Source organism: Chelmon rostratus, chromosome 6 (genome assembly GCF_017976325.1).
Source record: "Chelmon rostratus isolate fCheRos1 chromosome 6, fCheRos1.pri, whole genome shotgun sequence".
Classification (NCBI taxonomy): domain Eukaryota; kingdom Metazoa; phylum Chordata; class Actinopteri; order Chaetodontiformes; family Chaetodontidae; genus Chelmon; species Chelmon rostratus.
In genome coordinates this window covers 24938480-24952135 of record NC_055663.1, presented here as the reverse complement: position 1 = coordinate 24952135, position 13656 = coordinate 24938480, and the positions used below count along the sequence as shown (strand labels likewise).

The 13656-nt window shown below is 42.6% G+C and overlaps 2 protein-coding genes across 4 annotated transcripts in view; one reads left to right on the top strand and one right to left on the bottom strand.

The window, feature by feature from the left end:
* LOC121607429 (transcription factor SOX-6-like) overlaps positions 1-7583 on the bottom strand; it is a 105096-nt gene extending 97513 nt beyond the window's left edge. The window contains exon 1 of one of the 2 annotated variants that reach the window (XM_041938212.1): positions 7261-7583. The gene's annotated coding sequence lies outside the window, so the exon portion shown is untranslated. Of the gene's footprint in view, positions 1-5815; positions 5939-7260 lie in introns of those variants that run through there. The other variant, XM_041938213.1, reaches the window with a different exon arrangement.
* Positions 7584-9400: 1817 nt separating this feature from the next.
* Positions 9401-12850, top strand: c6h11orf58 (chromosome 6 C11orf58 homolog). 2 transcript variants are annotated; one of them, XM_041939431.1, is made up of 5 exons: positions 9401-9546; positions 10405-10488; positions 10621-10681; positions 10920-11029; positions 12096-12840. In XM_041939431.1, the coding sequence occupies exons 1-5, from the start codon at positions 9493-9495 to the stop codon at positions 12306-12308; spliced, it is 522 nt and encodes a 173-aa protein (XP_041795365.1). In that variant the 5' UTR covers positions 9401-9492; the 3' UTR covers positions 12309-12840. The 2 variants fall into 2 exon arrangements, with proteins under 2 accessions (XP_041795365.1, XP_041795364.1); XM_041939430.1 differs by having other exon boundaries at positions 9409-9546; positions 10402-10488; positions 12096-12850.
* Positions 12851-13656: the final 806 nt, after the last annotated feature.

The following is a 13656-nucleotide window of genomic DNA, read 5'->3' as shown; positions in this document are numbered from 1 at the left end:
GTCATGTGTAATAGAAAGCAAAGTAAATTCCCCTTTTTGTAGTTTGGAGCTAAGAAAGCAAGCCACGTGTGACTGTGCATTCTGCTCGGCTTTCATGTGTCATGAAATGAGCTGAATGCCTTCCAGTGCATGTCTGTTAGTGTAGACTATACATGTGTCTGTCTGTGTAGAGTATGCATGTGTGTGTTTGCGTAGAGTATGCATGTGTGTGTTTGCGTAGAGCATGCATGTGTGTGTCTGTGTATAGTATGCATGTGTGTGCGTCCTGCCCAAGCCAAAGAATGCATGCGCTGTAACGTGTGGTTCTGATTTTGTCGGTCTGAGCAGCGTTCGCCACTTTCAGCGGCTCCCTCCAGACAGTCTCAGAGAGGCTCACAGGAGCAGCACAGGAGGCCTTTTCCTCGCCACAAACATTTCAGCACATTTCTTTTTCTTTTCCATCGTTGAACGGACAAATGTATGGTGGATGTAAAAAGAAAAAAAAACAGCGTTTCAGTGGCTCTAGAAACGACTTGTATTAAAAATCTGTCAACAGCAGATAAAGAAAATGGCAAATTCACCTGAGAGGGATTCGTGCAACATTAAAAACAGCCTTTCATTGAAAGGTAGTGCAAATAATTTCTTTTGTTTGTTTTAACCTGCCGGGAGTGCCAGAGGGGTGGGGTTTATGTGTCATAAACTCGCCAATCACACAAAAGATGAGTGAATGCGTCTTCAGACTCTCTCATACGATTGTCAAAACTTTGAGGCATTTCTATTGTCTTAATGCATCAAACCCCACCCACGTGGTTCTTACGCATGGATAAACCAGGAGATGTTTGCTCATGACACCCACTTTCTCATATTGACTCCTTGCATTATGTTAAGCACACTGTAGGCCGTTATTTAAGTGAGAGGCCATCTCGGCACATTAGAATCATTTAATATCTCAAATATTTGCTGATGTCTGTGTGGTGCAGCTTTTTCTGTAGACTTAGGGGGGATATCTTGCAAATGCCTCACCATCTGAAGACAGACTGAGGGAAAAAGAGAGACAGAGGGAACTTGGAAGGAGGAGGAAAGCCAGAAACTCTAAAAGCTCCTGGACATGCAGACATGCTCGCATGTGATTTCCCTTTTCTGTAAAATCATCAGGAGCAGTGTAATTGCCAAAGCATCTGCTGCTGCTGCAATCCAAGGCCGTGACTACTGACTGACAGATAAAGAGCCACTCGAGCACCGGTGTCAGTCACCTGGTCACCCTATAGCCTTGTTAGAAATGCCAAACGTCTGCAGTCTGATTGGCTGAAATGAAGAGACCGACCACAGCACTTTAATCTTGTAATTTACGTCCGCGAATTAGCGAAGAATCAACTGTGGTGGACGTTTTTCCAGGACTCCTTTTTTAACATTTACTTTTGGCCGCTGCTCCTGGCCAAACTTCGACATCCGTCAAGTGCAAAAGAGGAAAAAAAACAGTCTGAATTATGTCTTTTCACAATGATTCAGCCCCCTTTAAGTGAAACAATAAAGTTGCAATGATGGGATTTCCATGACCAAGCAGCGATGAATAATAACATGCGAGGCTAATCGATTTTGCAAGCAACATCAGAAAATCTGAAGAGCTTTGTTCTTTGTTTTGTTTTCCAATGCTATACGTTTCTTTGGGGGGAAGGACTTCGACTAAGGTCAACAGTCTGAATTCAGATCAAGAGACGAGCGTCAACATGAAGTCAACTAAGAGTTAAATCTACTTTATTTCTGTTCTAAACGCAATATCTTCATCTTCATTTGACTGTTTCTACATGTCAGTTGAACTGGGTGTGATACTGTTCATGGGGTTCATGTTTAAAGAAAATTTACGACTAACTGTAACATTTTGTCCTCTTCAGTCGCTGCACTCGTAATTTATCTAAGCGTTTTTAACTCTTCATCCCACTACAAGCCAATAGAAAGGAAGATTTTTGGCATATTAATTGAAATCCACATGCTTCCTTCCTAAAAAGTGAGCAGCATCGAGTGGCTGTTTGGAACAGCTCAGCGTGGTCGTATCAGCAGAGTCAGACAGGTGTGAAAATGTTTGCTGAGTGCTTCAAATACTGGAGGACTCGTGTTAGTGCTAAGCACAAGTCGTGTTGCTGCTCACTGCTTCAGTTTCACAAACTGATTCACAATAACTGCTTCCTCCTCTGAGGATGTAAGGAGTAACCTTGACCCGGCCTCCCAAGAGTATGCAACGTGTATTTACGTACATCACAGGCTCCTACGTTTCCAAAAACTGACTCTGAACGTCCGGGGAGAAGCGGCAGCGCTCTGCGATGTGCGACTGGAGAGTGTGATGGTGAGTTTTTCCACTCGAGCAAAAGTGAGCGAACAGAGAGAATGATTGCTGCGGTTCGCTATGCCAAGCTGTTCGCAAATGACAAAATAAACAGGAAAACAGGGAAAAAAAAACCCAACGCTGCAGACAACATCCGTCACCAATAATCACAATATAAGAAAAAGTTTAAGTGGTTTCAGTTCAACGTGGAGTTAAGCCACCCCTTGTTATTTTTCTCTCCAGGCAGGACGCCAGGTTTGTGACTGTGTTCTCAGGGCAGCAGTCATTTGTCAAAGGCTCTTGTGTAAATCATACATTTATAAATCTCACTCAAGTCCTTTGCAGGTACATAATAGCCATTGTTCATGTTGCAGTCATCACACACTGATGCCTGAAGAAAAAAAGAGGCCGAGAAAGAAAAAGTGGCGAGGAAGAGGATGAACTTCACGAGCTCTGAGCATCAGGACGCCAAAAACATGAGCTGCTGCGAACTCGACGAGGACGCAGCAGCGTGCTCAACAAAGATGTTGCCTAAATGCTGCAAGATGTGAAATGAGTGTCGTCGTTAGGGGCTGGTGTGTCAGGTAAGCTATTATTCTGAGCCTTGTAAGTGGATGGTGGGGAGCAGGTGCTGGAGACTCAGCGGCAGAAAGGAAAGGTTGCCCTGACCATTGAAAGAGAGCAGAGAGGAGAATGAACGCGGCCCCTCGTTATTCTCCGCTCTGGGGAAAAAATGAGGAAGCTGTTTCCAAGGTTATGTGCTGGTGGAGAACAGAGGAGGGATCCACAGAGAAGTACGCCCCCCCAGCAGGGCACACACACACACTTTCACACACACACTCAGAGTCAAGAACATGTATACATGCAGGCAGGAAGGCCACCCAGTGTAGGCACACATGACAAGGACAGACCACAAGACACAGAGACATGCTTTTACATTATGAACACCTAACTGTGCACAAGGACTTATACATGCATGTGTGTATGCTCATGCAAACACACACACACACACACACCTAAAACACACTGGATAAAATGTCAAAATGCACATGAGCACACTCAGAGGAACATTTGACAGATCTGGTTATGTCGACATCCACAAAAACACGATAAGGTACAAAAATCCGTAAACACACACACATATCAGATGTACACACACACACCTGAGCTTGCGATGTGGTTGAGAAACTTATAGGCATCTGCCAGTGCTTCAAGTGCTCATTCTCCAGGGCCTCAACCTTTCTTTTTCAGCAGCAACACTGCAATTTGGGTGTGCCGTTGGGCCAGAGATAAGTATAGGCTGACTAATATGCACTTAGGACCCAGGGAGAAATACTTAGGGCTAAATGTTTAATTTGTGTTTGTACAACACATGTCCAATTTAGGGGCTGGTGTCTTTTTCAAAGAGCCCGACAACAAATAATTAGGACTCTCTGGATCGGCCACAGGCTTAAAATGGTGGAGCGACGGTTTTTCCGATGAAGGTGAATGACATCCTCAGAAAAAAACCGACATGTGGAAACGGTTAAATGTGCAACACCGTGGTCAGATGGAAGATAGGCGTTCCGCTCAGGGTAAATAAAATAACAGTATTGCTAAAGGGGACAAACATGAAGATGCCTCCTAAAACTGCGATGAGATGCAGTTTCTTTTGCTCATCAGGTGGTGGTGGATGTCTGATAGATGTCACAATCTCGAAACTCAGTCCTCCCATCTCTCCTTTCATCTCACTCTCTCTTTCTCTCTGCCGTCAGATCTCTTAATCTGCAGACTTTGGTGCTGCCTCTGTGCCACACCAGAGGAGCAGGCCCCTCACAGTCCAGCGAATATATGTGGCGTATTAGAATAACGTGTGAGCAATGGATAGATTTCTAAGCGTTGGAATTAGATCCTGAGCTTGGCCTCGCATGACGTTAACACCAGCGTGCACATTTCCGGGGGCTTAACATTGGAGGTGAAGTAAAAGAAAGTGATATTGATGTTTTCAGAGTGGAATTTGGTTGAAAAGAAATGTTTTGCAGTGTGTGTGTTGATGCTGGAAAAGAGCACAGTGTGTGTGTGTGTGTGTGTGTGTGTGTGCGCGTGTGTGTGTGTGAGGGAGAGAGAGAGATATAATCAGAAAATGTAATTGCCTTTAAAAATCAGTAAATGTAATAAAATCATTATCTGTGAGGCTACAGGCCCATAAATTAAGATGCATATTGTTTGTGACTGAGCAAATGAATCTGTCCACAAATACTCAAAATGTAGCCTGAAAACTGAAAAGGATTTGTCAAGAGAATTCATTTTCATCTTTGAAATTATTTTGGATTTATTTTATATCTCAGGTGGAGATAGAAATCCGCCGCAGGAATGAGGTGAATTTTACGCGCGGCTCATGGCACTGATTTCACGTTGCTGACAGACTCCTGATGGGCCACACGGTGACCGGCCGCTGCGCTCCTGTTGTCAGCGCGGATCCGCGCACAAGAATAAAAAAACAGAAAGAGGGGGAAAAAAGCTGCAGGTCTCCCTCAGACAGCGGAGAGAGCGCAACCATGCAGCCCGGGACAATGTGCTGAATTGGCAGCCTATATATAAGTCTGCCATTTGGACACTCTAATGCCACTTTACCTTATGAGGGAACTTCAACCCGCAGCACCTGCTCAAAACAAAATGCCATAGGAGATCAACTTCAGCGACCCCCCTCCCTGCGCGGATTGTTTTTCAGACAGACACTCTCACTTACAAGAGAGAGGGTGGGGGGGGGGGGGCGGTCTATAAATTGTTCTGCCAGAGTCCAAACAATTAAAACAACTCGTTGGAAATTGTGATTTACGGCCTGGGCCGGTGTGGGCACGTCCAAACTGGCAACTGGAGGATCTGTCGAGCTCTGAGTGGGGGAGTGATTTGATGTGCAAACAAAAATGTGGCTGCGTAAAACAATTAAAGCTGATGCCGGGAAACTGCGTATGACAAATAGAGATTACGATTAAATAACTTTAAGTTGTTTAAATTGCCTCACTGATCAGATAAGCACTTTGCGTTTCCTCTTCAGCGGTTTTCAGGCTCATTTTTTTTGCCCAGAATGTGCGATCTCTCGCTCCCTCTCTCTGCTTCTCTAAAAGCTCCTTATCTGCAGACGAGCAGCGGCTTATCTGAGAGGTGTAGAGTGGCTCTAAATATGGGGAACACCCTGCCCGGGACTCTATCAGTCTTTTCCAGGCCGTTGTCGTGGGCCTTGTCCTCCTGTACCCCCGGTCTCATCCTCACCGTGAACTCACAGCAAACTCTCACACAGGAGACAGACTGTCCGAGCTGCAGATTCTTCGCTCCGGATAAGAAACCGTCCCTGCATGCATGGCTCAAGTTCACACACCCGCAATTAACTTCATACGTAACCAGCGCTGTCACTCAATCAGGCTGCACCACCAATGAGTGAAACTGACGCATTTTATCACCCAGAGAGAGAGCAAACCTTTAACCGAACAGGAAGAAAGACAATCATCGCATGTGAGGCGAAAAACAGAAACTTACAGACTAATTTGTGAACTCTCTGGCCGCGCTGGGGCTCCTGTTTATCCGGTATTGTCTCCCAATGTGTCCGTGTTTGGGCTCCGGGTCTAATTTTAATTTATGACTCACGCATTCTTCTAGGGTCACTCGCCGTGACCTCTGGGGTGGGGGGGTGCGAAAGTTAACTCGGGCCCTAAAGACGCGTCTCGTTTCTCCCGCGTTGCACCCACCCTCTGCAGTCTACGCCTGTGTGTTGTGGTCTGGGACATGCGAGGGGGGACACGGGCCGCCTGCGGAGCTGCAGCGGAGCCGGGGACGCGCACGGGGACTGCAGCCGATTCCGGACAGAAGGCTACCGCTGTGTGGCCGAACAGGAAACTACTCACAGCATCACCCCACGGACTCCAGTGGGTCTGAGTGGGATGCCTTCGGAAGCCCTCCGATGTCTTTAAACTGAATTTAAAAAAGGTGATTTAAATTTTAAATTAAAACGTCTCTTCTTTTATCTGCTACCATCAACTAGGCTACTATTTTATGCAAATCGTTTTTGCGCACGGTGCTCCAGAGACTCTTTCTAAATAGCCAACATCTTAATGGGATCTGAGCCTAAAGAAGCATTTTCTGGTGCTACAGAACCTCTGAACCGTTTCTATTAATAGTGCGTGTCGGGGGTGTAGCGGAGGATGGACACTCTGCTTTCTTGCACAATGTAGCTGCAACTTTTGTGGCTGAAATTAACCTTGAATATTTAATTCCGAGTGTGCAATCTTAAACTGGAAGAACAGGCTGGAAATGCATTAATTAGCACGTGCTTGGAAGTCAAATTTTTGTTCGTAGAAATTTAGGATGACAGATTTACTGTTATAATTTCATTTTCTTAGTCTCTCATCACCAGCTCTAAGATGAGTCTGAGTGGATGAAAGTGATGCAAAAATCACAACTATTTGCAAAGTTTTAGAAACATGTCCTTCAGTTTGCTGTGTGCTTATTATAAGCTTAGTATTGGTTATTATAAAGGAAAAGAAGAGATATTGCTAATAATTTGTATATATGTCATGGATAACACGTGAACAACAATAACTGACATAAACTCATAATAGTGCTTATTATTTCTTATTGGTTTCTCATAAACACACTTGTATGAATGCATTTTTTGAGGTTCGGTCATTCATTAATTCCTGGCAAAATATTTTTAATTACGTTTTTCTATAGTCCCTTAACGCAGAACTTTTTGAAAGTTTTCTTTGAGTCAGTTTTTGCAGGTCACGTCGGGTCGACCGGGTCTAATCACGGTCCGACTGCAGTTCGGGACACTGATGCTCCCTGAATCTGCTGCTGTCATCGCTGTTTGTTGCGGAGGACAGATAAGCGGAGTGCGCACCGACTTTTAAAAACAAGCAGTGCGGAGGACGCGCCGGCTGACGGTCCCGGTGCTGTCCACACTGATGCAACACCACTCCTCTTACCTGGATTCACTTCTTCGTCCTGCGTTGCGTGTCTCTGCCAAACTTCAAGACTGTTGCGGGCGACGGTGGAGAGTTTCGGCGTCGAGACCAAAACAAGAGGAGTCAGTTCAAACAGCCTTCAAATCCCGTGCGTAAAGTCACCATCGCTGGAGCGTGTCGCGGACTTTGGTAACTCCTCTGTTTGCGCTCCGCCGGGGATCACAAAGTAAAATACAAAGACGTCTGGGTCGTTGTCACAGGTGGCGCTGAGCCCAATGAGCTGTCATTGGGAAGATTAAAAAACAAAGTAGTTTAAGTTATTTCCCGTCCGGCACTGCGTGGAGGTTAAGTGAGAGTGCGGGACAGTGTCGGGTAAAGAGGCAGAGGCAGGATAACCCCTCCTCTCTCTCCCTCTCTCTCTCTCCCTCCCTCTCTCTCTCTGTCTCTCTCTCTTCATCTGTCTCCGCGTGTCTCCCTTTCTTTATGTGAATTGTTCATTAACAGTTTACATTTTCTTATTCTGTTCCTCATTTGAACTTTTCCTCTCATCCTTGTCTCATTTTCTCTGTATATGTGGATCTCTATATGCGCGTGTGTGCGTGTGCGTGCTGGTCACCTGCACTTAAACTGAAGAAAATTTCTATCGCTTTTATTCTATTGCGGCCAATTTTTTTTCTAACAAACATTTCGTGTGTCAGGATCCACACGAATTCAAACACACACAGCGAAGTAGCCACGTTTGTTTATGTTGATAAGAAAAAAACGTGTTTTTGGATACGCAAATAAACGTGAAGTTTTATCTGTGTTAATATTTTTCATGCGTAATTAGCGGATGTCTCACCCGCGGTCGTTTATCGTTTCAAAAACATATTTTCACAGTCTAAATGGGAATAAAATTAGATGAAGTCTATGAGTAAAAGCAAATCTCTTCTTCTTGCCTCCTCTCTTAAGTATAACCGATATTTTAAAATCTTCAAACTTTGTTTTTCATTTTGCGCATGAAGAAAACACAGTTTTTTTGAGAATATGTCGCAGGAACGTGTTTGAGCTCTGCTTGATTAATTAAACAAAAGGTGTATGCCTATTAAAAGGGACAATAAGCCCAAACGCAAACTTCTAGTTAATTATCTCGCTAATTGTGTGCTGCACAGAGTTTCAGCGTCCTGACGGAGGTGTGAGCTCCTCTGGGTTCTTTCTTTATTACATTTACTCTTACGCCACCTTTTGGCGTGTTTGATGCATGTCATCCAGCAGAGGGTTCATTTTATACCACACAGGAGGCCTGCGTGTCCATGACCCCACATAGTGACGGCTTTAACGAAATAAATGGCTGAATGAAATTTAATGAGAAAAGTAAAATATCCAGACTCAAACTGTAATTTCATTATGCTCCAAACTGAAAATATAGCTACTGCCAGGCTATTGAATCAGCCTCCACTGAAATATAAGCTCTAAATTCCAGGTTTAGAAGGCTATTGATTACTATCAATTACATTTTTTCTTTGAACACCCTGATCCTCAATTGATGAATCGAAGTCATTTCGTTGCAACAATTTACATTATAAGGCAAGGCTGAGCAGCCCGTGCTATACTAAAACACTTTTTAGTTCCACCAAAAATAGAGAAATTAAATAAAATAAAATCTCTAGTTGTTTCACAAATGGTTATTGTGTTTTAAAGACTATTTCCTCCAGGCTCCCCTTTCAATGTCCATTGACATTGACAAGGACATTCAAACATTAGCCCAATAAAGCATTTTATTGAGCAAATTAGCTATTTATTATTTATTCATTTTGCCTGCTTGCTGAATGGTACAAGGATATTTCTTTGTAATTTAACATGACGAAGCCTGAATAAAAAAATATCCACTCGTTTGTGGTTTTGCTCGTAGGATCTATTTTCCTTCCATACTTCTGAGGACTTCTCCGTCCTTTGACGTCTCAATGTGTCCACGTTGTTGTATCTGTCAGTTCAGTACACATATCTCCTCGTTCAGTATGCTAAATATATCGTGTTGAAAGCAGTGTTGCTAACTGGTTTTCAAATATTTGACTCTCAATGGAATTGGCTTAACGATGCTGTAATACAATCCGCCGATGAGTGGCAGCAGAGAGTTAGCAGAACTGACTGCAACACACAAGAAGAAGAAAACGGAACAGGAAGTGGCGACACAAATGATTGTTGACAAAACGAGCTAGCTTGTGCTAGGTGACATGATATTTCACTGACGTTTTACTAAATCTTTCGCACATAATGAGTTCTCCAGAGGACAGGCATGGAACAAAGCGACCAGCATCTCCAAGTGACGTGAGTAAAATAATAAAATCTGCACGTTTTCTGTAGATGAAAGCTTTACATGAGTTGGATAACGTTAGCCTTAGTCGTGTTACCGTTTTTGCTAACGTCAAGAGCTTTATCGTGAAATCTGAACACGTTTTTGTTTGCAGATTTTGTCAGCAGAAAGTTTACTCTCCTTTTTAGTCACACTTAACACTTAATTGCGCAAAACATGCCACACACTGTCCTATGTTGTATCGAATGTGATTAAGATAAACTGGCTTGTAGTAAATATGTTTGACAATGTATTGACTAGAGGTGTTAAATCCAGCAAGGATTACTGCCTGGAGGTCACACACTGTCTTTCATCTCATTTACCACCAACGTTATGTTCTCAATTTTAAGTAACTAATAGCATTAAGACAAATAACTTCTAATGTGTAAAAAATAAACATTTAAATGTTTCAGATCTGCATTGTGCCCGTTACTAAAATATCTTATCACACATTAGATAACAGTCACTATCCTGGTAAATCAGGAAATTTATCTGAGGGGAAAATATTTTTTTTAATTATTTTTTTTCTTTTTTCATGTAAAATGTAAGTGCACATTTTGTGCACAACCAATCACTGTTGTTGTAAAGATCACATCATCCTTAATATTTTGTTTAGTTGGTCCCTTGATCTCTCAAACATCACTCAACATCAGCTTTCATCCCATCACGCTGTGAGAGTCTGCACAGGGACAGCTAGCCCTGTTTGTAAGAAACAGCTTCTACTGCTGTGTAAAAACAGTCATCTTATAAATAATTTGATTTCATGTTTTTGACTGAATTCTGCTCTTGTTGAGCATATGAGCCTGCATGACAACAGTGTTTTGCCTCAGCAGGATGGGTCCACACAGTGGGCATCAGCTGATCTCGGAAGCAATGAAAGGAAGCAGAAGTTTTTACGTTTGATGGGCGCTGGCAAGGTTAGTCTTGTGCGTTGTCGATCGCTATACTTTCAGGTCACTGTAGGCCGGTAGTCGATAGCACAAAACATAACAGCTTTGTTTTACTTGTTGTGAAAATTGTTAGAAAATTGGATTGTTTCTCTTTCCCAGAAAGAACACACTGGACGCCTCGTCATTGGTGACCACAAGTCGACATCCCACTTCCGCAGTGGTGAGCGTCTTCATTTAGCTTTTGTTTAAAAAAAAAAAAAAAAGTTCTTTATTTGTCCTGCTAATGTAAAACATGTCCAAACCACTGTCCCTTAGCCACTTACCCATGCTGTCTCATCCTTACGCCCAATGCAATTAACCCGGCTTCCCCACTATACATCCGGCGCACAGATCTATCCATGCATGGATAGGCCTGTGTTGGCTGGGTGTGCCTGCTGTGACTGGTGTCTCCTCTGCAGGGCAGGAAGATAAAAAGATCAACGAGCAGCTAGAGATGCAGTACCAGCAGGGCATGGATGGGAAGCTATCCGGACGTAACCGCAGACACTGTGGCCTGGGTTTCAGTGAGGTGAGATGCCATCCGGGGCCAGAGAGATTTCTGAAATACTGTTAAAACCAGATATTTAATTCAATTATCGATTAAAGGAATTAATGAACTATAGTGGTCAGTAAAAGACAGAGAGGTGCATACTGCTGACTAACTGCCTTTGCTGTTGTGTAGTGTTCTGGTGAAACAGTGTCTGTCTGCACATCTCCTTAAGATCTCTGTCTTTTCATCAGAATCCATCAACCCTGATGGCTGGCCTGTGAGGATGTTTTAAAGCTGCAGGGTTGAACATGCTATTAGAGAATAAGCCTTTGACAGTAGTGGCTTGTAGTTTATTTTTTCTGACATAGACACCAGCACCAGACAGCACCCTTTCTTTACACTATCAGAGATATTGTGCTTTTAAATTTTAGGGTTTTTTTAGTTGTAAAAGCTATAATTTTACATATGATAAACTATGCCTCATTACTGTTTATGAGAAACTGCATATTTTTAGCTGTTGCTGTGTTGCATAACTACTAATGACTGATTAGAATTACAACAAATCATATGCGACAAAGAAAGTGTATTTCTGCAGCATATTTGATAAACAAAGGACAGAAACCAATAAAAAGATAAAAATAGGAGGTGGATCGGGATGTAACCACAAGTTGAATAATGGTGTAGTGTGTGACACACATTGATGGACGTGTCTGAAGTGTTGCGTCCATCCTTTCCTGCCACTTCTTTTTGTCTTTTGTGTTAATGTGTCAGACGGTGTGTGCAGAGCAGGGTGCGACTGGCAGAAAGCACACACACACTGTCCTTGTTCCTTATGCAAGTTATACTCAAACAAAAAGGAAAACGTCTGCCAACACTGAACAGTTTCCAAGGTGTCACGACATCGCTCTCTCTTAATTTCATAGTCAGTCTTCATAGTCAGTCCTCAAGGATCAGGATCACCACCAAAATGTAACAGGTTGTCCCTTACTCCTGAGATATTCATCAAAATCCTGTACCATGTGTTTACACTCTGAGCTTTTAAGATTTCTTGCGGTAAAAAAAAATCCTCATCTTCAAACATCATCTTTTGTTCTCTTGCTCACAGCCAGATGAGTTTCCCTCCCCACCAGTGGACAGTCATACAGAAGCAACTGAGCCACAGAAGTCCACAAGTGAAAAAGAACCCACAGACGCCCGGGACGAGGGCTGTCATCCTAACCCAAAGGAACAGACCTCAGACCAGGCCAAGCCCAGCTCAGACAGTAGGAGTGACGAACGGAAACACAGCTACAAAATGGCCTTTGTGAAGTCGGCGTAGGTGTGCAGAGAGGCATTAGTTTTTGTAATCTCAAATTTGTACAATTTGATGTTATTTGTTTAACTGTTGGCAACCGGCCATCGTTTTATTCCTTTTTACTGTGTAGGAATGGCTTGTCTACACAAGCACTCCTCACTGGGTGACATCCCGGCGTGCATGTTAAAGACAGAAGCCTGCAGGCTTTAGTGGTGTTATATGTTAAGATGGCAAATGGTTCGGTTTCTGTTTTGTTTGGACATAACGGTCACTCCATTTGCAGCCAGTCGTGTTGAATGAAACGGGATTGCTTGTAATTCAGCATGATTGGTTTATACATTGTACATTTTGTGATTTCCTCTTTGAAAACCAATAAAAAGAAGTGTCGGTTGCAATGTTTGCTTGTTCTCAACTAGAACTCCAGTTGTCCCCTTTTATGTAAGACTGCTTTAACATTCTCCATTATGAATGTTTGTGGATGCATAAAAGTAAACTCACTGTTTTGTGCAGGAAAGCTCTCTGACCAGGAAGTAAATAGTAAATATGTGCAAGGCAGTGAATCTAATTTTGTATTGCAGCTGATGAACTGTGTCCATCGGGGGGGCCAGAATATCCTCATGACTAACAGCACCAGCGCATCAGAACAATGACTGTCACCAAGGACAGAGAAGATCACAGGAGAACCATCGCAAATCATAGTCCATGGAGGTTTTAAATAAAAATAAGAATTGAAAATTATTTTAAAGTTATGTTTCTTAAAAACAGACTTTTGGAAATATGTTTTACACTAAATTCTCGGATAAAAGTGTCTTATAATTTTCTCCCAGTTTTCACATGAAGAAGACATCTGCATTTTATTATTACTGTAATAATAATTATTATAATTACTAGAATATTGCATTTACTAGAAACATCTTGGGGATTTTGAAACCAGTTAGTTGTGCAGTATACAGAGAAGTATGTTCTGAGTGAGCTGGTTCTAATGACTGCGAGAGTCTGAGTCAATCTAATTAGCATTTTCTGCAATGGGGGGCAAACCAGTTTGAGGGTAATGAAGTTATAGCATGTTAAACCAGTGCATAATTAACAGAGGGAGACGTATTAATACAACAATGTTAAACTAATGTATCCCTCTTGACTAATATACACTGCTCACAAAAATTAAAGGAGCACCTTAAAGAAACACATAAGATACATCAGATCAAAATATGAAGTTGGATATCTATACCAATAATGACAGGGCACTGTTTTAGGAACAAAAGGATGCCAAGTCTTTTAATGGAAATAAAAGTTTTCAGCTTACAGAGGGCGCAATTGTGTAGACACCGTAAAATCAGAGTGAAATGAAGATGTTAAGGGCTAGTCCATTTTT